The 26,295-nt window shown below is 39.2% G+C and overlaps 2 protein-coding genes across 2 annotated transcripts; both read left to right on the top strand.

Annotated features, from left to right (window-relative positions):
• The first annotated feature begins 863 nt into the window (after positions 1-863).
• LOC109014465 lies at positions 864-19,818 on the top strand. Its single transcript, XM_018996939.2, has 8 exons — positions 864-1,307; positions 3,690-3,749; positions 4,292-5,032; positions 5,138-5,272; positions 6,420-6,503; positions 18,600-18,659; positions 18,781-18,867; positions 19,243-19,818. The coding sequence occupies exons 1-8, from the start codon at positions 909-911 to the stop codon at positions 19,528-19,530; spliced, it is 1,854 nt and encodes a 617-aa protein (XP_018852484.1). The 5' UTR covers positions 864-908; the 3' UTR covers positions 19,531-19,818.
• A 3,179-nt stretch (positions 19,819-22,997) lies between these two features.
• On the top strand, positions 22,998-26,224 carry LOC109014512. The gene is made up of 5 exons (XM_018997010.2): positions 22,998-23,053; positions 23,171-23,313; positions 23,381-23,471; positions 23,642-25,058; positions 25,514-26,224. Exons 1-5 carry the CDS (start codon positions 22,998-23,000, stop codon positions 25,841-25,843), a joined length of 2,037 nt encoding a protein of 678 aa, XP_018852555.1. The 3' UTR covers positions 25,844-26,224.
• Positions 26,225-26,295: the final 71 nt, after the last annotated feature.

The raw sequence follows: 26,295 nt of genomic DNA, 5'->3' as shown, positions 1-26,295 counted from the left end.
TCCAAATTTGAAGGTTACTGTACACACATCAAATACATATTTTATTAATTATTTATCTCTTCCTTTATTTCTATCACATATTTTATCACAATTAATATATTAATTTAATAAGAACATTATTATTAATTAACATATAATAAATAGAATAATAAAATATGATAATTAAATAAATTAATAATTAAAAAAATTAAATATTTTTGAAATTATTATTTATTCATTACCATATAATGAATAAATATATAATCTAATGTGGAGATTTAGGGTACGTTTGGTAGTGAGAAGTGTTGTGAATGTTTGTAAATAATAGTGAAAAAGTAATGAAAAATTAATAATAAAATATTGAATAATAGTAAAAAGTATGTTAAAAGTAATGAATAGTAAAAAAGTAGGTAAAAAGTAATAATAAAATAAAGAATAGTAGTAAGAGTACTTGAGGTACTCGAGATACTCTCACTTACCAAACATACCCTTAATATGAATAATCAAAACCAAATTTATCTTATATTATTTTATTATTATATAATAAAGAAATAGATATTCTAATATAGAGATTTATGTGAATGGAAAAGTCAAAATTTAAATTTCTCTTATATTTATTAAAACTGTCATTTAATTTTGACTAATCCAATAAGAATGCTCTAATATGATCTGAATGGTCATGGTACACTCAAAGGCTTCTTTCCTATGTATTAGTCCACCGAACTCAAATACGGACTTCAAACACAAACATCACGTGTAATTTATCCAAAATGTCTTGCGGACCTGCAGTGGCAAACTCGTGGATCTGATGAACTTGGGGCCTGTTTCCGAACTGTCATAGTCTGCAATAAATACCACAACGGCACCGCTTGGAGGTGTGTAACCATTTTTGTCCCGAGCTTGAGTGTGTAAGTTTATTTTTGGAGTCTATGCGAGCGAGCGAGAGAGAGAGAGAGAGAGAGAGAGGGGTATTGAGTGGCAGCGTAATGGGAAACCGGAGGTTTGCGCAGATATCGACGAGCGATGAGGACGAAGAGGAAGCGGCGCTGCCAAGGCAAAAGTCCTCGAATACAGTGGAGGGCCAGCCGAGGCTGAGGAGGCTGAAGCGTATGAATCTTGCAGAGGAAAAAGAGGAGCCACGTCAGAAGAGGAAGGAGAAGAAAAAGAAGTCGGAGAAGAAGGATAGGGAAGTACCGCAGAGCGGCGACGAGGAGGAACAGCAGGAGGAAGCAAAACCGATCGGGGAGCCGGTTAGGATTTCGGGGAAAGGAAAAGGACGGAGGACCCACTACGAGGCATTCGAGTTTGACGGGAACCGATATGACCTGGTAAGATTTTTTTTGCCTTTCAGATTGAAATGTGGGGTTTTTCTGGGGGTGTTGGTTTGTTGGGAATTTATGGTTTTTGCGTTGAAATTTGGGGAAGTAAAGGAAATTGGAGGAAGGGAAAGAACGTTTTGGTGGGATTTTTGGTGGGTTCTGATCCTGAATTTTGATTATAATCGTTGCTTGTAGTTTGTTGATTTATTGGTTTCATTGATAACGTAGTTGGGGGTTTTGGTGCAATTTAGCGATTGGTTACTTTTACGAAAAGTAGCTTATTTATCCTGGTAACTTAATTTTTCATTAATCTAGCACGTAAAAATGACCATGTAGGTGTGCATGCTCGAAAGAAGTGGATATAAGCATCATTCTTTTGGCGTTCTATTCCGATAAACTTTCACTACCAATTTATGTTTTCGTGCTTGGATTTAGCGTTTTTGTGTCGTGTTGGGTAATGCCTTCTATTGAAGGTATGCATCCATGTGACTCAGAAACTTTAGATTCTCAGTAGGGCTGGGCAGTGGGGCACATCCCACCCTGTCAGGCATTCGCCTGGCCGGGGCGGGGGTCGTCTACAGACGGGAGCGTGCGGGCGGATGCCCGCACACAGCGGGGGGCTGTGCCCAGGCTGGTCTGGTTTTAGTCCACTACTTATATTAAAAAGAATTCTTTAATAAAACGAAGTTGTTTTATCTTATGTTTTATTTATTTTTAAATAAAACGACGTCGTTCAGGATTGGGTTTAACTTAAACCCCCCTTTCCTGTCCATCTCTTTCTTTCTTTTCCCTCTCTATGGCTCTTTCAGTCTCTCTTCCCACCCCCTCCCCTCTCTCTCTCTTGCCGGCGTGGTGGCGCACCCATCCTCTCCTCCTCCACTTTTACAGCACGAGTCCACGTCCACGAGACGAGTGGCCGTGGGTTTGCGAAGAGACCCACTTTTTCATTTTTCAGAATCTCATATCTGTTGTGTAACTTGTGTTTTGGGTGTTTTGGATTTTTTTTGTTGTTTTCCGATTTGTTGTGGATGGATGTGGATTTGTTGTTGTTTTGGATTTTTTGGTGTTTTCTAGTTGTTTTTTGCCGTGTGTGGGTGGGCGGGGTGGGGCACACGGTCGTGAGTTGAGGTTAAAATTAAAAGTTGAATACAATATTATTAAAATATTTTTTTCATACTATTTTTATTTTGAGATTTGAAAAAGTTGAATTATTTATTTTATTTTATGTAAAAATTTGAGAAAGTTGTAATGATTAGATTAGATGAGATAAGTTGAGGTCTTGGGTTCAAAACACCACCCAAGTATTTTTACCGATCAAAAAAAAAGATGAGATAAGTTGGAAGAAATTGTGAAAACAAACGAAGCCTAAATCAACAAGTTGAGATATAAGAATGGTGAATGGGATAACATATTATTTATCTATTTTTTATTTATTTATTTATGGGAGATTGAAATTTGAGATTTCTAATCCAGATTTTTTATTTGAAAAATTGAGTTATATGCCGTCAATTTTTATTTGGAGAACTGACTTATATGTGCTATTGACGATAATGTATTATTTAAAATGGTCGAAATTGAAAAGATCCTTGTAGGGTCCTCTAATATATTAGATAAATGATAATAATACACCTATAACTCTATAACTTATTTTAAATCAGCAAATATAATTGGGACACTTTATTCAAAAGTAATTTTAATTTTACTTTTAATTTTAAGGAGAGTTGTAGACTAATTATGGATTTATCATTTTTTTAATGAGTAATGCTAGATACAATTTTTAAACGTGCAGTCTCACGTACTATATTTTAAAAAAATAGGTTTATTATTAAAATAATAATTTTTTTATGTGAATTTTAAATTTAATCACTTTTCAAAAAGAGTGCATGAGAGATGAGTTGTCTCGTTTGTTTTTGCAGATGAGATGAGATGTGATAGTTGAGATAAAAATTAAAAATAAAATAAAATATTGTTAGAATATATTTTTTTAATATTATTATTGTTTGAAATTTGAAAAAGTTGAATGGTTTAATTTATTTTGTGTAAGAATTTGAAAAAATTGTAATAATTATATGAGATAAAATGAGATATATTGTGAAAACAAACGACGGTATACACAGGTCCATGACAATAATAATCCGCCCCCCGGCATCCGGACAGGGGCACCTGCCCACTGTGGTGGGCAGGGTACGGGGGCACAAATTGTCCCCTGCCCATGCGGCGGGGCGGGATAGGGGCACCCCCCGTCCGGGGGCCTGTGGGTAACACCCCTAGTTCTCGGTGGTTTTTTAGGGTATATAAAAATGTCTTGTGTGCTCTCACATCTTGCCTATGCTGTTGTTTTCTTTTCTTCTCTGTTTGCGATTAGCTATTCCTATCTTGGTTGTCCTGCAGGAGGATCCTGTGCTTATAGTTCCCGAGGATAAACAAAAGCCTTACGTGGCTATTATTAAGGTACTCCTGCCTCTATGAAATTACACTTACAGTCTTCTGCGATTACTTGTAGTATCTGTTGCAGTTTTGTGTTTAACATCTCATGTCAACTTGAAGTTTCATTTCTGAATGTCGGGTTGATCGGTATGTTTAAATCTATTCCATTTAGTTTCGTTTAGCACTGCATTTTATTGTAAAAACATGAAAGTTCTTCTATTTCCATGAGTAATAGTCTTAGGTAGCCTTTGTGGTGTTCATTTTGTTCACTTAAAATACGCAATCATTAATTTGAACAAACACATCTTTACTTGCGTATCTTCCTGTGAGCCATTAGCATGTGGACCTATGGCAAAGGCATTCCCTTTTGTGGGACTTACAACTTACGTTGTTGTTAAATTATACAACCTATCGTATGTAACTGATGTTTCTGAGATCGTTTGGACTGCATATGATGCTCGGGATACATTCTAATTGACGATTACTTTGAATTTTGATTTGCATTTATATTGTTTTTGGTATCCTTCGCTTTGCTTCCCTTAAAGGAGTTTTTTTGCAATTGGTAGGATATTACTCGGGCAAAAGATGGGAATGTGTTGGTAAATGGGCAGTGGTTTTATCGCCCTGAGGAGGCAGAGAGAGGAGGTGGTGGAAGTTGGCAATCACGCGATACAAGAGAGTTGTTTTACAGTTTCCATCGTGATGATGTCCCAGCAGAATCTGTGATGCACAAGTGTGTGGTTCATTTTGTTCCCATAAACAAGCAGATTCCAAGTCGTAAACAGCATCCTGGGTTTATCGTACAAAAGGTGTATGACACTGTTCAACACAAACTGTGGAAACTAACTGACAAAGACTACGAAGATAGCAAGCAGCATGAGATCGATCTTCTTGTTCAGAAAACTCTATCATGCTTGGGGGATCTTCCTGACATTGAAACTGAAGATACTTGTGTGGATAAGGAAGATCAGTTTAAGAATAAACGGTCCTTAAGCAGAAAGAACATTTCACCTATTGATGTTTCAAGGGAGGAAGAAGCCAGGCCAGATCAAAATCAGACACCTGGAAGCTGTACTAATAATTCCTCAGAACACCACAATATTTTAGTCAATTTCAATGCGTTAACCGGAGACAACCATCGTGATAAATGCCTGGAGAAGCTTCTTCAAGGAATTCAATACATGTGCAACCCTGTTGACAGCGTGCATGGAGATGACAAAGAAAAAGGTGGTTCTAATGGCATTAGCCTTGAAAGTGATAATAAGTGTCAAGAAGTTGCAAATGAATCTCAAGAAAAGAGCCTAAAGGTATGTAGGAACCCTTGTTTATGTTAGCTGTTAGATTTTTCATAAATAATTGGAAGTAGAGAAAAAACGGAAAACAGTAATTTACACAAATAGTTTTTTCCACAGAGTGGTGACTCTTTTCTTTGGCCGGATGCTGCTGTTCCTGCTGTAACTGCACTTGAGCAGGCTGCACATGATACTCTTTCCTTAGACTTTCAGAAGTATAACCAAAAGATGAGGTCGCTGGTTTTTAATCTCAAGGTTTGTAGGCTCAGTTTGTTAACATGCTGTCTAGTGACATGTATTCACAAGCACTTCTTTGCATGCATGCATGCATTCTCAAACATGTCTGCTTATTGTTTATTAGAGCCTGATGCCTTGGGATTTTCACTCTTGATATTACATAACATTAACTATGATAATGGGTTATTCCTCTGCCGCACGTCACATGTAGGTTTACAGAATTAAAAACATGGGGTCTTAGCTCTGCTAGACGTCATAAACAACTATCGTAGCCTTGTCTTTCAAGGTGGATGAGAAGATCGTAATCAATTTCAAGCTCCTATCGGTACCACTATTATAGGTGACTGCTTTAGTGGGGCCTCTTCCTCCAGTCCTCTTTTGCTTACGACTTATCATATTGCTAGAAATAGTTGACACTTGGTTTGATCAAGAAGACTGAGTATTTTTGGCCAGAGTCCCAGAAGTGTGAAGATAAAGCTTTACAGAAGGAATCGAGATTTGAGTAATGGTATATATTTCATAGTAGAAGCATACCGCATATTGGGTTTTGAATTTGGGGAAACGGAAAAGTAATTAATAGTTGTAGCAGTACTGATAAAAAAAAATAGTAGTTATAGTAAAGGTAACAATATTTAATGAGCAGTTGTTGCAAGAGATCTTAGATCTTAAATTTAAATTGGTTTGATGGTTGGTTGAATTAGGTTGTTGCTGGAGGTGTACCTTTAGCTATGTCTAAGAGAATTTACTTGTATTTTTCATTCTCTGAGGCATGTTTCTATTTGGTTAATACTTTTTAAAACCTTGATGCATTTACTGACATAATATTTCCTTTTGGGATGTCTTATCAGTATTATCGAGGCTGATAATATTAGAAGTTATAACTGAGAGAGTTGAAGAAATCTATGCTTTTACTTGATAAGGTGGAGTTAATTTTTATTTTTTTGGGACATGGTTTGCGTTCATACTAGACTCTTCTTCAAGCTCTATCAATTGGCTTGTTATTGGTCTTACGGCTTTAGGGTTCAGAATGAGCAAAGCTTATTAAATTGGCTTAACAGAAACAGAATCTATCTTTAGCATGCCTACAATTTGTTTCAAAGCTGTTGCATTTGTCCCTAAAACTTGATGTTTTGTTTTATAAATTTATCTCTTTATTTTTTTGTAGAACAATGCACTTTTGGCTCGACGCCTACTTAATGGAGAGTTGGAACCATCAAAAATACTGAATATGTCGCCAAATGAGTTAAAGGTATGCTGTTTGTGCTTTCATTCTCTATGCATTTCATACATGGGTGTTTCTCAAAGGAAGGTTAATCCCATAGTGACAGTAGCTGGAGTTTGTACATGATATAATTTATTTTGATGATGCTGAGAATTCCTTCCATTGTACATGATTACTGATTTATGTGAAATAAAAATTTCATCTCATTAGACAGAAGTTGGCAATGTCGTGTTTGATTTGCCAATTCAACTATGATTCACGAATTGAATATAGATGAAATAAACCTCTTTATTGATAAACTTGAAAATAACAAAGATAACTTGGATTCACGAATTGCACCAAGTTGTAAGAAGAAGATAAGTTGAATTACACCTATTTACGAATTGCAAGGTGATGATCCTCTACTAGGGATTCACGAATTGCACCCAAGTGCTAAGCATCGAAGGATGATCTCAAGAACAAGTCTATACACTTAGGGAATTTGCCAAATGTTCAAAAGATGTAAATTTAAGGACTAAGGGTCCTATTTATAAGGATTACAATTTGGAAACTCTCAATAGGTCCCTTAGAAAATAAATAAATAAATTAAAATAAATAATAAGAAATAACATAGTTGGCATGAGCCAAGTTAGCCTATGGCATGCATGAGCCTATGGGTGGGCTAGGCTGGCCCATATAGGCACGACTGACATTGTTGGCATGTGGCTGACATGGCTCAGGCAGGGGCCTGGGCGCTGAGGCTGCATGTTAGGGTTGCTGCATGAGCTGGCTGGCATGGCCCAGGCAGGGTGCCTGGGCGCTGGGGGCGCTGGCCTGTGTCAAGCGCTGGGTTGGGCTTGCGCGTGGGGCGTTGGGCTGCGCTCTCACTGGGCGTGCTTGTGCTGGGCTAGCATGCGCGCGGGACTACTGCGCTGTCAAGACCCCATCAAAAACCACCCTAGGACATGATTCTAGGCATGCATGGACAACCAAGATTGGGCCACTTCTGGAGTCAAGGCCAACATTGGAGGACTTCCCTAGGGGTCTAGTGTATGCCCTAGGAAGATTGCAAGAATGACACGGGTCAATTAGAACGTGGCTCACGTTTCCCCTCTTGACCGTGCCATGGTTCAGCCTTGACAGCCATTTGACACTGTTGCTGACATGCCATGATAGACACTGCCGCTGACATGCCATGACAATCCCTTGACACTGTCGTTGACCTGCCATGACATGCCCAATACAACCCCACTGACATGCCATGGCTCCTGCCATGACATGCCCTTGACAGCCCAAGGTGAGGCTAGTGACATGCCATAGCGTGCAAGCCTAGCGCCCAGCGCGCAAGCCCTGTGCCCAGAGCGCGCGCAGCCCAGCACCCAGGCCCTTGCCTGGGCCATGCCAGCCATGCCCATGGCCCATGTCATGGGCCAGCCAAGGCCACTAAGGGCCAATGCCGTGGGTCTCACGGGTTCTACACCACTATCATTTATTTATTTATTTTATTTATCAAGTGACCTATTAGGGTTTCTACTTTGTATTCTCTATAAATAGGACTCTTAGGCATTTAGTTTACATCTTTTGAACTTTTGACAAATTTCCTAAATGGGTAGATTATTGTTCATGAGATCACCCTTTCGGTGTTAGGCACTTGAGCTACTTGGGTGAAATTCGTGAATCCCTAGTAGAGGATTATCGCCTTGCAATTTGTGAATAGGTGTTAAATCGCTTATCTATCAATGTTATGAGTATTTCTTTGTTTCATTCAATTATCTATCCTTATTTATATATATTTTTCATCTTGTTCATCTACACTTTCTTGCATATTTAAATATTCCTATAAACCAAAAAGAGTCTTCATTTTCCTTTGTTGAGTCCATTCATCTTTGTGCATTCTTGACTTGGTGGTGAAGTTGCTCATCATTCTGTTATTGAATGTTCATACGTGTTCATTCATTTTCCTTGATGTTTATATCTTTTCTTGCATATCAAAATATCCTTATAAATCATAAAGAGAGTCTTCATATTTCTTTGCTGAGTCTATTCATACTTTTCCAACTTCTTCATCTATTTTATTCATCCAAATTGTTCATCCATAAGTTTCTTTGCATCCATTCAATATACTCCATACACAAATTTCGACCACTACATGTGTCTGTCCTAATTTCCATATTCGGTCATATCCCAGAATACCCTATATCTAATCCAACCAAGCCCTAGCTGAAATTTCTTGTCTCCATCTTTCCATAATTGCCACTCACCATAACTAGCCTCCATCATATCTATTGACCTAGCCAAAACACTTATATTCCATAAACCCTAGTCATTGTTCAAGAGTCTCACTTGGCAACTTCCTCAACTTAAAGAAAGTTGACTCATCCAAAGCACATCCCTTAATTATAGGAACTTCCCTAGAATCATTCCATCTCTTGAATCACTCCACTCATTCAATCATTTTCAATTCCTTAAATCCCTCATTCCTAAAATCACTTTAGTCAACTAAGACATTCTTTACTTACCAAAACCGAAACCTTATCTTTCCTTGATAGATTCATACTACTTAAGAATCTTCCCTCAATCATCTCTATCTTTCTAAAATCTTACCACTCCCTAAATCATTTCCTACAAGTTAGGAACTTATCTTCCAATTCCTCCCAAATTCGAAATACATCCATTGTCTTAGTCAAACTTCCAATTCGTAACAACTCTTATGCATCTTACATCCCAAGCCACCTTACCTATCATTCAAATCCTATCTTCAATCTCCAATCCCTTAATTCTAGGAACTTCCCTAGAATCACTCGTCTCTTAAATCTCTCAACTCTTTCCATACACCTAGTCAACCAAAAACTCCATCTCTTACCATATTCAAATCCTATCTTCTTTATCTTATCTTAGCCAATCCCTTACTTTTAGGAATTTTCCTAGAATTACTCAATCCCTCCAATCACTCAATCAATCCCTAAAATCCCTCAATTTCTAGAATCTCTAAAGTCAACCAAAGATTAACAACATCTTGTCATATTCAAATCCTATCTTGACATATTCAAATCCAATCCTCTATCTCAAAATCCCTAAACTCAAGGAACAACTCTTGACTCATTCAAACTTCATCTCATCTACCATATCCAATACCTCAAATCTCTCATTTCCTAGAATCACTCAAAATCAATCAAAGACTTCCATACTCTTACCATATTCGGCCAACCCTAGTCCATCTCTTTTAATCTCGAAATCAACCTTAGCCACCCTACAAAACTCTAGCTATACTTCATCATACCAACTCTAATCATCTTCTAAGTGTCCCAAACATCAAGGGCAACCTTCAAGTCATTCCACTTAATATCAAACACTTATATTCATCATATAAAACACCCAAACTCATCATCATCGACGTTTCATCACTAAACACCATATCATCACCAACCTAGGAACTCATCTTTACTATCACACATTACCATTATTGTTCAAAGTTCAAGCAAGAGGGTTAAGGTAATCGGTCATCACAAGGAGAACCAAGGCGAGGACAACCCAATGTTTTGGGACGAGATCGAAGTCCCTAACATGCGCGCGGGGCGTGCTCTTTGGCCAAGCTGTGCGTTGGACTGCGCTGTTAGGGACCTCGGTCTAGTCCTTAAACATTGGGTTGTCCTCGCCTTGGTTTTTCTTATGATGACCGATTGCCTAAGTCCTCTTGCTTGGGCTTTGAACAATATATGATGAGAATGATGAGTTCCTAGGTTGATGAAGGAATGATGTTTAGTGATGAAATGACAATGATGATGAGTTCGGGTAATCTATGAGATGGATAAGGGTGTTTGATGCAATGTGGAATAGCTAGAAGGTTGCCCTTGATGTTGGGGACACATGGAAGATGATTAGGGTTGATATGGTGAAGTATAGCTAGGGTTTTGTGTGGTGGCTAAGGATGGTTTCAAGATTAGAAGAGATGAACTAGGGTTGGAGTCTTTGGATGAGATGCTAGGGTTTGGGAATAATGTGGAAGAATGAGGCTAGGGTTGGCCGAATATGGTGATGGTTAATGTGATCCCTAAAATGTAGGATCAAGAATGGAAATGTTCGGTTTTGGCAATTGGAGGAAACTCTTGGTTGACTAGAGTGGGAATGAGAGATTTGAGGAATTGAATATGGTAGATGAGATGGAGTTTAAATGAGTCAAGGGTTGTTCCTTGAGTTTAGAGATTTGGATATGGAGGATTGGATTTGAATATGTCAAGATAGGATTTGGATATGTTAAGATGTTGTTAGTCTTTGGTTGACTTGAGAGATTATAGTAATTGAGGGATTTTAGGGACTGATTGAGTGATTGGAGGGATTGAGTGATTCTAGAGAAATTCCTAGAAGTAAGAGATTGGCCAAGATAAGATAAAGAAGGTAGGATTTGAATATGGTAAGAGATGAAGTCTTTGGTTGACTAGGTGTATGGAAGGAGTTGAGAGATTTAAGGGATGAGTGATTCTAGGAAAGTTCCTAGAATTAAGGGATTGGAGATTGAAGATTGGATTTGAATGATAGGTAAGTTGGCTAGGGATAATCCTAAATGGTAAGATGCATGAGAGTTGTTAGGAATTGGATGTTTGACTAGGGCAATTGATGTATTTCAAATTTGGGAGGAATTGGAAGATGAGTTTCTAACTTGTAGGAGATGATTTAGGGAGTGGTAGAATTTTGAAAAGATAGAAATGATTGAGGAAAGATTCCTAAGTGGTGGGAATCTATTAATGAAAGTTAGGGTTTCGATTTTGGAAGTGAATAAGGTCTTAGTTGACTATAGTGATTTTAGGAAGGAGGGATTTAAGGAATTGAATATGAGTGAAGTGATTTAAGGGATGAAGGGATTCTAGAGAAGTTTCTAGAATTAAGGGATGTGCTTTGGACGAGTCAACTTTCCTAATGTTAAAAAAATTGCAAGTGAGACTCTTGAGGAGTGGCTAGGGTTTATGGAAGATAAGCGTTTTGGCTAGGTCAATAAGTATGATGGAGGCTAGTTATGGTAAATGGCAATTATGGAAAGATGGAGACAAGAGAATTTCGGCTAGAGCTTAGTTGGATTGGATGAAGGGTATTTTAGGATATGGTCGAATATGGAAATTAGGGCAAATACATGTGGTGGTTGAAATTTGTGTATGGAGAGGATTGAATGGATGCAAGGAAATTTATGGATGAACAAGATGGAAAAGTATTAGCAAATGATGATTAGACTCAACAAAGGAATATGAAAACTCTCTTTATAGTTTATAAAGATATTTTGATATACAATAAAAGATATGAACATCAAAGAAAATGGATGAACACGTATGAACATTCAAGAACACAATGATAAACAGCTTCACCACCAAGTCTAGAATGCACAAAGATGAATGGACTCAACAATGGAAAATGAAGACTCTTTTTGATTTATATGGATATTTAGATATGCAAGAAAGTATAGATGAAAAATATATATGAACAAGGATATATAATTGAATGGAACAAAGAATACTCATAAGATTGATAGATAAACGATACAACACTTATTCACGAATTGCAAGGTGATGAATCAACGATAGATAAGTGGACAACACCTATTCACGAATTGCAAGGGAATGATCATCTATTAGGGATTTACGAATTTCACCCAAGTAACCCAAGTAGCCCAAGTGCCTAGCACCAAAAGGATGATCTCATGAAAAATAATCTACTCACTTAGAGAATTTGTCAAAGATTTAAAAGATGTAAACTAAATGTCTAAGGGTCATATTTATAGAGAATACAAAGTTTTTTTGATAAATAAAGATTTTCTTAATTAGTGAATACAAAGTGGAAACTCTAATAGGTTTCTTGATAAATAAAAATAAATAAAATAAATAAATAAACAAGTGATAGTGGTGTGGAACTCATGGGGCCCACGGCATTGGCCCTTGGTGGCCTTGGCTAGCCCATGCATGCCTAGGACCATGTTCTATAGCGGTTTTTTATGGGGTCTTGACATGCGCGTGCTGCACGCACTGGGCAGGCTGGACGTGCTGGCCTGGTCACTTGCTTCACTGGGCATGTCAAGGCAAGGCCCATGGCATGCCCGTGGGGCTGTTGTGGGCTGTCCAACCTTGTCACGACATGGCTGATGGCTTGGCCATGGGCCACGGGCCACAAAACATGAGGTCCTACCATTTCCCCTCCCTTCAAGAACATTATTGCCCTCTAGGATTAAATTTGAAAATGTCTATGACAAAATAATGTGCCGCTCCTTTGTCCAACTTTTCTAATATTGAGACCTCACCCGACTTGGCCTCCTTGGATGCTAAAGTTACCCATACATTCTTCTTGGACCCTTACTTGAATTTCATGGTCCTTTTGTTGTAGTCAAGCACTACCCTTCCAAGGCCCTTGAGCCATGGATTGCCCAATACAACATCAAGCTCTACCAAAGGAAGTACATGTAGGTCCGCCACTACTTTCACTCACTGCACATTCATTTTTACTTCCTTTACTAGCCCTTCACATTTCATCTTGTCCTCACTTGCCATCTTCTCAAATAGCTCTATAGCAATTGGCTTCAACCCAACCTTAGCAACATTGTTGGTGTTGATAAAATTGTGTGTGGAGCCACTATCTACCAACAAAGGGACTTCACGTTGTGGCTTGAAGTTGTAGGGAACTCTTGTTGGTAGATAGTGGCTCCATACACAACTTTATCAACACCAACATTGTTGCTAAGGTTGGGTTGAAGCCAATTGCTATAGTCATTTGAGGTAAAGATGACAAGTGGGGACAAGATGAAATGTGAAATGCTAGTAAATGAAGTAAAAATGAATGTGCAAAGAGTGAGAGTAGTGGCGGACTTACATGTACTTTCTTTGGTAGGGCTTGATTTTGTATTGGGCAATCCATGGCTCAAGGGCCTTAGAAGGGTAGTGCTTGACTACAACAAAATGACCATGGAATTCAAGCAAGGATCCAAGAAGAATGTATGGGCAACTTTAGCTTCCAAGGAGGTCAAGTTGGGTGAGGTCTCAATGTTAAAAAAAATGGACAAAGGAGGGGCACATTGTTTTGCCATGGAGATGGCTAAGGAAGAGAATGAGGAGAGGGCATGGACATTTTCAAATTTAACCCTTGAGGGCAAGGATGTTCTTGAAGAGAGGGGGAATGGTAGGACCCCATGTTTTGTGGCCCATGGCCAAGCCACTAGTCATGTCAGCCACATGCCTGCCAACCATGCCCATGCCATGGGCTAGCCTGGGCCAAAACATGTCACAGGCCATGCAAGGCCTTATCATTTTATTCTTTTTATTTATTTATTATTTATTTTATTTAATAATATTCCAAGTGACCTATTGGGGGTTTCCACTTTATAATCTCTATAAATAGGACCCTTAGACATTGAGTTGAGAACTTTTGATCATTTGACATTTTTTCCATTGTGGACGGTTTAGGCTTGTTCTTGTGAACACTTCGATGCTTTTACACTTGGGCTACTTGGGTGACATTCGTGAATCCTAAGGAGAGGATCATCACCTTGCAATTTTTTGAATAGGTGTTATTCCATCTTTTGATTATTGTTTCATCATCACATTGAAATCCATGGATAGGTGTGATTCTATTTTTATTCAATATATGAGGTTTATTCAACTCTTATAAAATCCGTGGATCAATTATTGAATTATTATCATTTGGTTCATTTAAGTTCTTAAGTATTATTACTTTTGTTCTTGGATGTTCTTCGTTGAGTTCTTAGTGTTCTTTTCATTATTGCTCTTCCAATCCATCCAAACTTAATTTTCGACCAATCCAAGTGTTTATCCATTTTTCATAAATCATTTACTCCATACACTTTGCCCTAGCTGTAACCCACTTTTCTTATTGGTCACATTCAAATTTGGCAATCACTTGCCTTATTAGAATTGCCTTAGCCGCCCACTTCACTTCTCATATTAGTGTTCCTATAATTTAGGAATCCTGCCTTGATCTTACCATTCCCATACTTACCATATTTGGCCATCATAAGCCTTCCCTCCATCAAACCCTAGCCGCCCACCTCCAGGCCTATAAGGAAACTCATTCTTTTTAGGAGTCTTGACTTCCTCACATTCAAATTCAAATTCCAATTCAAATCCCTAAACTCAAGGAACCACTCTTGGCAAATTCAAATTCAAATTCAAATTCCTAAACTTAAGGAACAACCCTAGACTTATTCAAACTCCATCTCATCTCCATAATCCAATCTCTTAAATCTCTCAACTTCTTCCAATCCATCTAGTCAACCAAGATCATATTCCAAAACCGAACCACCCTAACATTAAGGGTGAACCAAACCCAAAGTCGGCCAACCCTAGTCCCATTCATCCACATCATTCTCAAACCCTAGCAACTCATCCTAGACTCCAACCCTAGTCTATCTCTTCCAATCTCGAAATCTTCCTTATCCACCACACAAAACCTTAGCTACACTACTTCATTTAAATCCTAATCATCATCCAAGAGGCCGCAATATCAAGGGCAACCCTTAAGCCGTCCACATTGCATCAAACACTCATAATCATCATTTAGAACACCCATTCCATCATCATCATCATCATCATTCCATCACTCAAACACTAAACCTTCATCAACTTAGGAACACTTCATTGCCATTATTGTTCAAAGACCAAGCAAGAGGGCAAGGTTACTTAGTCATCATCCTCACCAAGGCGAGCTCATGGACTTAGTGTTTAGGGACAAGACTAGAGTCCCCAACACCTGGGCTGTGCGCGTGCTGGGCATGTTGGACGTGCTGGTTTGGTCACCATCCTCACTGGGCATGTCAAGGCAGGTCCCATGGCATGCTCGTGGGGCTGTTGTGGGGCTATCCAGCCTTGTCACAACATGTCTGGTGGCTTGGCCATGGGCCACAAAACATGGGGTCCTACCATGCCCGTGTTGCGCGTGCTGCACGCACTGGCCTGGTCCACAGCCTTACTAGGCATCCAGGGCATGCCATGGTCGTGCCCATGGCATGCCTGTGGGGCTGTCTAGCCTTGTCACGGCATGGCTGGTAGCTTGGCCATGGGCCACCAAACACGGGGTCCTGACAGCGTTGCCTACTTGGCCGTGGCCTAGCATTCTCCAAGGGCTCGGTCTGTGGGCTGTCAAGCCATGCCAACAGAGCTCCCCATGTGTTGTTTGGGCACGACAAGGCCCATGGTCTCCTGCCCTTGGGGTTTTGTCACAAAGTCAATGGGCCTCAGCGACTTCGCTGAGGGTCGTTTGGTGTTGGTCTTGAGGATAGAGAAACCACCGTGAAGCGTGAAAACCCTAATGAACTAGATCTGCCGCCACCCACCCTTGCTGGCGAGAGACACTACACCGTCATCACAGATAAAGTCAACGAACCTCAGCGACTTTGCTGAGGGCCGTCTGGCGTCGATCCAACCTCCGGTGACCTAGATCTCGATGTATTGTCTCTCAGAGTACTTCAACGATCCTCTTGCTCCGTTGGTCATGTCGTTGACTCAGAAGGCTCCTGCGAGTACTCCAATGTCTCCTGTTAGCGCGATCTCAGTATTGTAGTTGGAGTCCAAGACAACTTTGTAGTGCTTGCAGTGAGCACGACCTAGAGTCCAAGACAACTCTGCAGTGCTTACAGCTGTCAAAGTTAGCCCAACGGATTTCTAATTTGGTTTCTCTAAGATGACGAATGGTTGTTGAAGAAGGGGAGTGGGTCAGTATGGGTTCTTCTGTGGAGTTGGTCATAGAATCTAAATCCTTTACACTGGTGAAGGAGGGGAGCATGTTGGTCATTACTGAAAGGAGTCAAAGGGTGAGATCTAAGTTGGTTTTGGGTTCAACAATAGTACAGTGGCTAGCGAAGGCCATGGAAGTATGCACTAAGGATGAGAAACAAGATTTTTTCTCTATTGTCCGGGAAAGTAGACGCAGTTTCATGGCGCATCGCTGCTCGAATGCTCGAGGACGTTATATGGCGGTGGAGGAGTATGGTGGTGGTGGGTGGAGGAATTTTATTTTCATTCCTGAAGAGGGGGGTAGTGGCTGGAGAAGGATGGGTGAGGCACTGCATCATTTTTCCTTCGGCAAGAGAGGGAGTGACAGTTTGGAATTTGGAGTCGCGTAGCAAACACGTAGGTGGCGTGGCAGAGAGGGAGAACTTGGAGGTGCATAAAGACCCAAGTATGACTCCCATCTTTAGGTGGCTTGTCGAGATGCACAATTCTTTAAAGGAGATAGAAACCCAACTTGTCGAGTGTAAGGCAGCGATAACTTTCTTGTCTACGAAAATAGACCGGCTTTCAGCTGAAGGCAACATGGTGCTAAGAAATAAGGTAGACCCAAATCCTTTAAACTCAGGAAAAGGAAAACGAAAGATCGGATTCGGCCTTGTCCCTATAACTAGATCCAGGAGAGTATGACGGGTCAAAAGGAAATCTGAGTTATTTGAAGCGGGGTCTACATCGGGTATTGGCGTAGAGACATCAGTAATGGAATGTCATTCGCCTCATGTAACACAGGATAGACCGGTAGTCGATATTACACCCTTGGTCCCCAAAGAAACTATGGCTCCCTTGTCAAAGTTGAAGGAAAATGGTGTATTGCCGAGGTCTAAAGGAGATGTTCGATCCGCTATCACCCCAGAGGTGAAGGGACTTGTTGTCACCCCAAAATCTCCAATGGGGACCCCAATAGCCGATACTGGAGAATCAATGGGTTTGGCGTTGGTGCCTTGTGTAGAGGAATGTCTAGAGTCTGGAGTGCAGTTGGATACTGTGTCTGGGGATATTGTGGCTCTTCTGGTCTCGCTTCCTCCAATAGCGGATTGGATTCTGTCTAAAGTTAATGAGATTCAGCAGTTCGTGAGAATTTCACATGGAGGATGTGAATATCAATTTAAAGAACTAATTACTGCGATCGAGGCAAACCGCACGCTTGAAACCAAATTAAGTTTCAAGAAAAGCAGGGAGTTACAATGTCTTTTTTCGACAATCAACTACGACATTAAGGGTAGTAGCTCAACTAGAGGGAAGTCTAAAGGGAGGGGATTGTGAAGACGGGAATCAAGGTGTTAGGGTTGGTGTTCGGGTAGAGTTTTAGTTCTACGGGAAACAAGGGGTTGGGGTTGGGGTTGGGGCTAGGTCTGGTGTATTTTGAGTTTTTTTTATGGGCTTTTAAGGTCATTAGAGGCTTTTTGGGTCATTTTGGGCAATGTGTTTTCTTGTATACATTTAATATACTTGGTTTCTCCTTTTGATATATACAATATTTTTACTTGTAAAAAAATATATATATATATATATGAGATCTCTCACATACTCCAAAACTTCCGCCAATTGAGCTTTGACAGCCCACAAGACCCCCTCGTCACTTCTCCCAATGTCACCTGACAGCCTTTGTCTCCTACAAGTGCCTTTGCAATTGGTGTCTATCTATACGATCACTTTTTTTTTTTTACAAACTTTTGATGAGATATTGGGGGCTGCATACAACTTAATAGGTTGCTTTCTTCAATTGATGGCCTTAGCGAATGAGTATACGGAGAATGTCCCTTTCTAGAGAGAGTCCACAACATCTTATCTACCTCTTTGTTTCTAATTCCTGTGGAGTTCAATAGGTTGAAGAGTTCTGAGAAAATGCTATCTTCCCAATCATGGGCTGCCTAGAGGAAACTAACATTTAACCGAGGAGAACCACCCAAAATCTCCAATAACTCGACCATTGATGCCTCCTAGTCAAGCAATCCTTACCGAGGGCTTGTGCACCCTTGGGATTAGTCAGGACGCTATTCTCAGACACTCGATGCCAAAAAAAAAAAAATCAGTAACAAGTAATTCATAACCTTGTTGCTGAGTTGACATTGTCATCCATCACATTTAACCTTTTACAACCAGCCAATTCTCTCTTGCTTATACATTGCTTGCTCCTAAGAAAATGGAGGGTGAAGTCGTGGTTCAAGTCCTACTGGGTGGGTTTATGACCTACCAATCAACATATTTTGATAAGTACCTACCAATCAACATATAAAGAGAGAACCTTGTTGGAGACCAATGAATGCTATGTTGTTTGTCTCATGCTTTGCATTTTTCATTGTTCCTTTGTATTTTTTTTATTTAGGACAAGTGGGGATAAGATCTACACTGAAATTGTTATTTTCAGGAGGGGTTAATGGCTGAGGAAACAGCAAGAAAGGAGCCCGAGGAGTCAGAGCGCATGCAGGTCATCTCTATTGACTCATTTTGTTATTAATTTTTTTTATAAGTATTTGGCATTAACTATGAGTTATTACTTTTTTTTTTGGTGCAATGCGCTGAGTGTTTTATCATTGATCCTGAAACAGATGACAGATGCTCGTTGCTCAAGGTGCAATGAGTTTAAGGTCGGCGTAAGAGACATTATACAAGCAGGACATGGAGAACGCTATCAGGTTCTAAAACTTTTCTTCTTCCTGTTGAATTCCTAGGTATCCTAGATGCCTGAATCTCCTCTTCCTCCCCCTGGCCCAAAAAAAGGTTACATCACATGTGAAATATTTGAAGCACAACCAAAGTCTATCAAGCCAAGCAACATCAACAATAATATTATTTACTAATTGTCCTATATGGAATTTCACTGGCGACTAAATTTATATAAACAATTTGGTAATTGAGGTTGTATCGACAACGAAAACCCTTGGCAGTTAGTTTAGATGGCTTTGATTCAAAGGCTGTTTCTGGTAGTGATTCAACAGTTGTGGATGTGTATCCAATCATTGCTTCTTCCAATTGCCATTGATTTCTTTCCCCTGGTTTTGTGGATTCAGTTGGAGTGTATTGCATGTGGTCATTCCTGGTATGCCTCTAGGGATGAGGCATCCAAATTGACAATAGATGCGCCAAGTACGTCCAGAAGCGTTGGGACGGCACCTTGGGCCACTGCCAAGTTTGAAGATATAGAGAAGAAGCTGGTGAGTCCTCGTGAATCTGACAAGTCGGCCAATGATGTTCTAAAAAATGCAAGTGATGCGAGCATGCCCATCCTGGATTCTCAGAAATCTTTTGGCAGGTCCAAAATGGAAGAAAAACCTGAACCTGCTAGAAATGACGACTAGAATCTGTTGACCGTCGCAGTTTTGGGTCACTGACGAAGTGTTTTATTTGTTTGATGAATTACCCTTTGTATAGTTTTACTGTTGGTGGGCTTAATGTAGAGTCTTGAGCAAATAGAAGAAGTTATCTCATACATGTTTCCCTCTTGATGTTTTGGATACCGTTGCTATTTATGTTGAATCAAAATCCACTACTATTTACAAAAACCTCATTACAATAGATGGACCACTCTATATAGAGAGCTGAATGGTTTGATTCTGAAACATCCCAAAGTCGATATTATTCTTTTATACTTACTGGTGAGGCGGCTTTGCAGAGCCCAGTATACAATGCAATATCAGATATCTTTTAATTTTTTCATTTGAAAGCAATTGATTCAAATACCAGAGCCCTGCAGACACTGATGGAAGCAATAAAGCTTGATAAATAGTATCTGAGCAGCAGTGATCATCCTTGCCAATGGAGGGTGCAACTGAAGGGAGTTGGTTGGTTCATAATTTGGCTGTATTATTAGTTGCCCATCCATCTTAAATTTGTGAGGTACCTTGTTAGTCTAACCCAATTAATTGGTGTGCCAGATAGAGAGAGAGAGAGGGCTACAGATAAAACAAAAAAGTCTTGCTTGGATTTAAATCCTCATAAACACAAATGTCAATTTTGGCTACTGTTCTGGATTACTGAGAGTAGTTGAGGAAGAGCAGCTGTGTTCTCTTCTTCCTTAAGTTTTATCAGAGCCAGTAATCCACCTCTTCTGCAACTAGCAGTCATGTGTATGCCATGTCAGATATAAATCTGTGTATTTTCATAACCAACTAACATAGTTATGTGTGATGCCCACGCTGGCAAAACGTTTGAAATGAGTCTTCATGTAACAAGGGTTTCTTTTTTAGGACCAATCCATGATTAAGCTGCATGGGGACCAACAATCTAGCCTTGTCTTCTTAGGAACATTATTTTTCTTGCTAATCATCTTGTCAAATTATATTTCTTGGTCATCCTAAATTTTGTTCTGATATTCAGGCAGCCCACAAGATTATTATCTCAGATTTTTTAAGATTAAGATCTTTAGAGACAGATCAAGATATCATCAGTATTATTACTAAGAGTCTGATGGGATATGGCCCCATTTTTCAAATAGAAAATCTAAGTTCGAAATCCAAAAAATACAAAATATCAGTATTATCTCAGATTCTGTTTTAAGTACTTTTCATAAATAAATAAATAAATATATATATATATATATATATATATATATAATACGTAGATCTTGTAGTATTTATCTTTCCAACTTGTTCAAACAATATTAATAGGGATTTTTTTTTTCCAAGAAGAGTACAAGATTCCGCGGGTCGGATGTGACCGACCACCACGGAGATTTTGCCTCCTCCAGCCGACACGTCACCAATCACATGCATGCATATTTACGTTACTCTCCTTGACTACCAAACGTCATGCAATTTCCTTTTACCAGTAATTTTACATTGAGTAAGTTTAGATAGTAAGAAATAATTTTTTATTTTAAATAAACGTTTAAAATATTATTTTTTAATATTATTATTATTTTAATATTTAAAAAAATTAAATTGTTTATTATATTTTGTGTGAAAATTAAAAAAAATTATAACGATGAGATAAGATGATATGAGAATTTTATGTTTCATCCTACTTGCCAAACATATCTTAGACTTGGAAAGTGTTTCAAACCTTATTCAACAAGAGCTTTTCTTTTTTGTCTGTAACAGAACAAAAATGAAAACCATACAAATAAACAGATTAGACCAAACATTTTCTTTTCTAATTAGATATAATACCTTAAAACTTTGAAAAAATTAATGGGATTTTCAACCTTGAATTTTGGGATCAACAAAAATCTCGTCTCTATCCCTCTTCATCTACATAGAAAAAATGACTTTAGGACCACCAACAAATTGATGGTAGCACAATGAGTTGGTCATTTTGTAGTTTGTACTCTTTTTTTCTTTAGTGAGTTGCTTTTTTGCTTTTTATGACCTGAAAAATTTCAGGGTTTTGCTAGTTCCGTTCAGCATGATGTTTATGAGGGGGCATTGCTGTCAACAACGAGATCCATATTAAGGACCCTAAAGTAATTTTTAGTTAGGGGGTGGGATCTGCAATTTTACAACGTTAATATCGATAATTAATTATTGGGAAACAGTCAAATTAAATGTAGGATTCCGGGCTTGATATGATATATAAATCTGCACTTCCCGAAACCTTAAGATAATGATTTCTGTCAGTGATTTGTACACCCAACTTTTTAACGCTTAGTGCACTTCACCTCTTGCTTAATGACCATATAATCTCAAAATTACCTGCTAAACTAGAGCCAGAGCTGCTTTGCGTTGAGGTTTTCATTGTCTTTTTTACGTGGGTGCTCTCTTCAAGGCTGTCTTAAAAAAAAGGTCTTGGAAGAAAGAACAAAAAAAAAGCACACGCTTAAAGCTCTGCATATGATGTGGTTTTGGAGGAGTTTGCTTTTTTAGACATAGAACTGTTGCTTAGCAGCTCACAGTCTTTCTTTGCAACCCTTCCTCGTGTGTGAGAGAGAGGTTTCACTCTTAACATTCACTCATATCAGGCATGCTTTCTCTCTCTAACGTTGTCTTATCCTCAACTTTAACTCTCTCTCTCTCTCTCTCTCTCTGGAACTTGCTTTTTGTGTTTTTATTATGCAGCTTGCTTTACTGCTCTTGGCATGGTTCTGTCTGTCTTTTCTTTTTCCCTGCACTTTTGTTGATTACTGGGGAAGCCTTTGTAGTCCTCTCTGGGTCACACAGTCCTGTTTATTAAATTGGGCTGTTGGGTTTTGGTCTTATATAGATTTATCGTGACTTTCAGCTGAAGAGATTGAAGGACATGATTGCATCTGCTAGTCGTTTGTGGGGTTTTTCTTTCAGTTCACTTCTCTGAGATCTAGTGGGGTATGGCATTTTTTCCGAACATTTCTTTGGAATGCAGGGGAAAAGTAAAGTTGTTGTTTTTAATAACTATAATGTAGCTTTTTTATTTGCTACTTTACTTGTTTTTCGGTAGTCTGTATAGACCATAAGATTCCTCGGTGTTATAGGGGTTGCAGTTTTTCAGGATCAAGATTGGTTTTTTGAGGTTTTTGTGATCGTAAAGTTTGGATCACTTATGGCTTGCGTGCCTTTCCAAACGATGGTAATTTCCGGGGTTAAGATCATTTGTACTACTGCTAGTTCTACATTGTTTGACTTTGAATTTTCTTATCTAATATGCTGATTTGTATTCATACTTTCATGAATTATAACTACGGATTTAGTTCTGCAAATTGAATCGACTGGATTGAGTATATCTTCATAGGCAAGTGTTCTTCATGATCTTGTTTTGTGCTTCCTTCATATGTGATTTTCATGTATTATTACGAAACTCAATGGCAGATCCGCATATATTATCTATAGCTGATGTACGAATAACAGCATAAACTATGCATTATTTTCATAGAGAAGCCGATTGCGTTTGTTATGCTTTGTGTCTAGAGATGTAATTCCAATCATTTGCACATCTCACAGCAAGGAAAGCTTTTATACCAGCGTGCCATTACAAACCTACCAACATTATTGATTATGGATATTGACTCAAATTCTTTATGTGATTCAGAACTGGGAAGCTTACAATGGGACTAGAGATGGAGTTGGACTTTCATAAAAGTTGCGAAGTTGGTCTGAGTCCGAACACTGTTCTTCCATCTCATCAAGATTGCTCAAATGTTGAAAAGAGAAATTTGAAAGGGAAATCCACTTGTAAAGATGAATCATTGAGCCTAAAGAAGGACGACTTCATAGAGATTAACCTTTCTCGCCATCGCAGTTCTTCCTGTAAAAGCATACAAAATAGACCTGTTGGACTGGAAGGTAACACTGAGCTCAAGCGAGGGTCCATGTATCAAAGTTCCAAAGAGGTAAGAAAAATGAAGAAAAGCACAGTTGAAGGAGGGAGAAATATTGAAATTTGTCGTAGTAGTGACACCTCCCTCTCTTTTAGAATTGTTGACTCATTGTGTGGTTTAGATGAAGGAAGATCTCCCGTGGTAACTTTGGATTCAAACTTTAGTCCAACATCTGTTTGCAGGCCTAATGCAGAACCGTGCTCGTCAGATGGCTTTCTTGAAATTTGTCTCAATTTGAATAGCAGGGATAACCCTGCTGATACCTTAGGGAAAGATTCAGTATATCAAAATTTTAGAAGTGATGAAGCAGTTGGTCCTTTAAATGATAGTAATGAGCTTCTTGAAAGAGAGAGAGTTCACTCATTGCACAAGTCACTTTCCGATAAGGTTGAAATGCCCCATTCTCATTCACCATCGCACAGTGATTGCTCCTCCAGAGTCAGCTCCAATACCAGATTCAGCCCTATCAGAAGTCTGTTTGATCCATTCAAGAAGTCCAAATCCTTACGAAGTCCTTTGGGTTACATAGTAGAACCCGGTGGGCTAAAAGCATCTGGGACAACGAACATGAGGAGTAAAACATTCAGGAAATCTTTGCTGCATGATTTCTCAAATGCAGCGAAGGTATCACGAGTTGATCCTCAGTTTGTTGGAAGAGAGAACCACCACTCAGTAGTTGCCTGTTCACCTGTTCACCTACATGGCTATCTCAAGTTAAAATACAAACATGAAGTGCCATTTTTCGAGTTCTCGTTGAAGTCCCCAGAAGATGTTTTTGTCGCCAAGGTGTGGAAGACAGATAATGCTTTCCAGTGGGTATATACTTTTCACTCCCTTGACGGCAGAAAGAAGAGCAATGCCAGTGGACGGGGATGGAATGGTGGGGACAGAGATTCCTCCATGGTGGGCCAGATGCAAGTTTCCTGTTACTTATGTTCAGAACTAAAAGACAGTGGAGTTTTTGTCAATTCTGTGGTGACAGAGTTTGTATTGTACGATATTGCGCATGCAAGACTAAATGTTGCGGCCCAAGAAAATGGTACCCCTGATGCTGTAAAATTTCCCAAAGGTTCTAATCCAGGCTTGGCAAAGGAAACATTTGAGAATGATAGGTCTCACTCAATGAAGTTCAAACTAAAACAGCGACAAGCCTCTGATAAAGGTGATTTTAATTCTTCAAATTCTTACCCTTGGGCATCAGCAGAATTGCATCCAAACCTGGAAATTGCAGCCATTGTTATGCAAGTACCATTTGAGAAGAGAGAGAGCTTGAGATACAAGAGAGACGATAAAATTAGTGATGAACTGATCCCAAGCCTACATAATCATTCTATGATTGAGCAGACAAAAGAGGACCTCCATTATAGCAGAAGTCCCGAAAAATTAAAGGTGTTAATCCCAACTGGAAACCATGGTTTTCCAAGTGCTGAAAGTCAAGGCCCTTCATCGTTATTAGATCGTTGGAGATTAGGCGGAGGCTGTGACTGTGGTGGCTGGGACATGGGCTGTCCCCTCACTGTTTTAGGCAATCCTTGTATTCAATGCGCTGAAGATCAACCACTCAACAAGAATCAGCAGCCTTTGGAGCTGTTTGTTCAGGTAGGCCTCTTGTTTGATATTGGTTATTTCTAGATGCAGCATATATACAAACGTGTCTACAAATGGGGCAATTTATTTTTATAGCTGCTTGCTATTTAATAATTGAACCTAGTTTTGCTATGTCAGTGCATGTATTAGCTTCTTGGGGTGAAGACTTCTCGAACTAGAGCAAGAATATCTTGCACTTATCTCCTTTTGCAGCTCTTGAAACTCGAAAACTATAGTCGGTGTTTGAACTAAAATTCTTTTCACCTTGCAAGAAAGACTTAACAGTTTCTAGGTGCATAATGAATCTTCATTGCTGGAATGGTGCATCAAGTTAATACCACATATCACTAGCACCCACTAAAAAGCATTATCGCTCGAGTTCCTTCGTCGTTATTCATTCCGAATGCACTAATGTTATGGTTATAATTAGCATCTAACAACCCGTTCATTTTTATTTGCACATATAGGGAGCAAAAGAGAGTACACCATCCCTGACCATGACAGTTGTTGAAGAGGGAGAGTATGCAGTTGATTTCCATGCACAGTTATCCACGTTACAAGCATTCTCCGTTTGCGTTGCCATTTTGCATGGCACAGAAGCTTCAATCGATGCCAGGAAGGACAGAAACAAACAGTTATCACAAAACAATTCGCTGAGAGTGCTTATTGACGATGATGTGAAATTTCTAATCGAAGCAGTCACAACAGGGGAGAAGACAAAAGTCACTAAGATGGTAAAAGAAATCCCACCATCTTATGTGATCAATCCTCCTTTTTCTCCCATTGCCCGAGTGTAGAATCTACACTCATCAATCATCTTGCTTAGTACAGCTATAATGGAATTCTTGGAGACTCTCCCAGATGTGTTTAGAGATGGCCCCAACCTCAGATGTGTTTAGATGATTACAGTGCGTGCGGGTTGTTTCCAGCTGAGGTGCCAAAATCCTTTTATGTTATTCAATTCATTCTTCAACTCCTATAGAGTTAAAATCTAAATAGAACACAGCATTGTCCATATTGTAGCTTGATAAAGAGGGAATAGAAGCAATCATTAGGTTGCCTAGAGTGAGTAATCCTTTCTCTTTTGCCTTGTGTGTATCATCAAGGATATGGTGCCAAGGAAACTAGATAAATACCATGCTCTCAAACAAGTTTTGTATCTCTGAAATAATGAATAATTCTACTTATCAAAAAGAAACAATGAATAGTTTTTAAGGGTGCGGTGCACGAGACTGGAGTTTACTTTGTA

Source organism: Juglans regia, chromosome 2, assembly GCF_001411555.2.
Source record: "Juglans regia cultivar Chandler chromosome 2, Walnut 2.0, whole genome shotgun sequence".
Lineage (NCBI taxonomy): Eukaryota > Viridiplantae > Streptophyta > Magnoliopsida > Fagales > Juglandaceae > Juglans > Juglans regia.
Note: the sequence above shows the minus strand (reverse complement) of the source record. Positions and strands in the feature narration are given on the sequence as shown.

Excerpts from the sequence above, each read along its gene's own strand:
- LOC109014465 (XM_018996939.2), top strand. The coding sequence starts at position 909 with ATGCGAGCGAGCGAGAGAGAGAGAGAGAGAGAGAGAGGGGTATTGAGT. Across the intron at positions 5,273-6,419 it reads CGCTGGTTTTTAATCTCAAG|AACAATGCACTTTTGGCTCG; the intron begins GTTTGTAGGCTC and ends ATTTTTTTGTAG. Across the intron at positions 6,504-18,599 it reads TGTCGCCAAATGAGTTAAAG|GAGGGGTTAATGGCTGAGGA; the intron begins GTATGCTGTTTG and ends TGTTATTTTCAG.
- LOC109014512 (XM_018997010.2), top strand. The coding sequence starts at position 22,998 with ATGCATTATTTTCATAGAGAAGCCGATTGCGTTTGTTATGCTTTGTGT. Across the intron at positions 23,054-23,170 it reads TATGCTTTGTGTCTAGAGAT|AACTGGGAAGCTTACAATGG; the intron begins GTAATTCCAATC and ends TATGTGATTCAG. Across the intron at positions 23,472-23,641 it reads TGTATCAAAGTTCCAAAGAG|GCCTAATGCAGAACCGTGCT; the intron begins GTAAGAAAAATG and ends ATCTGTTTGCAG.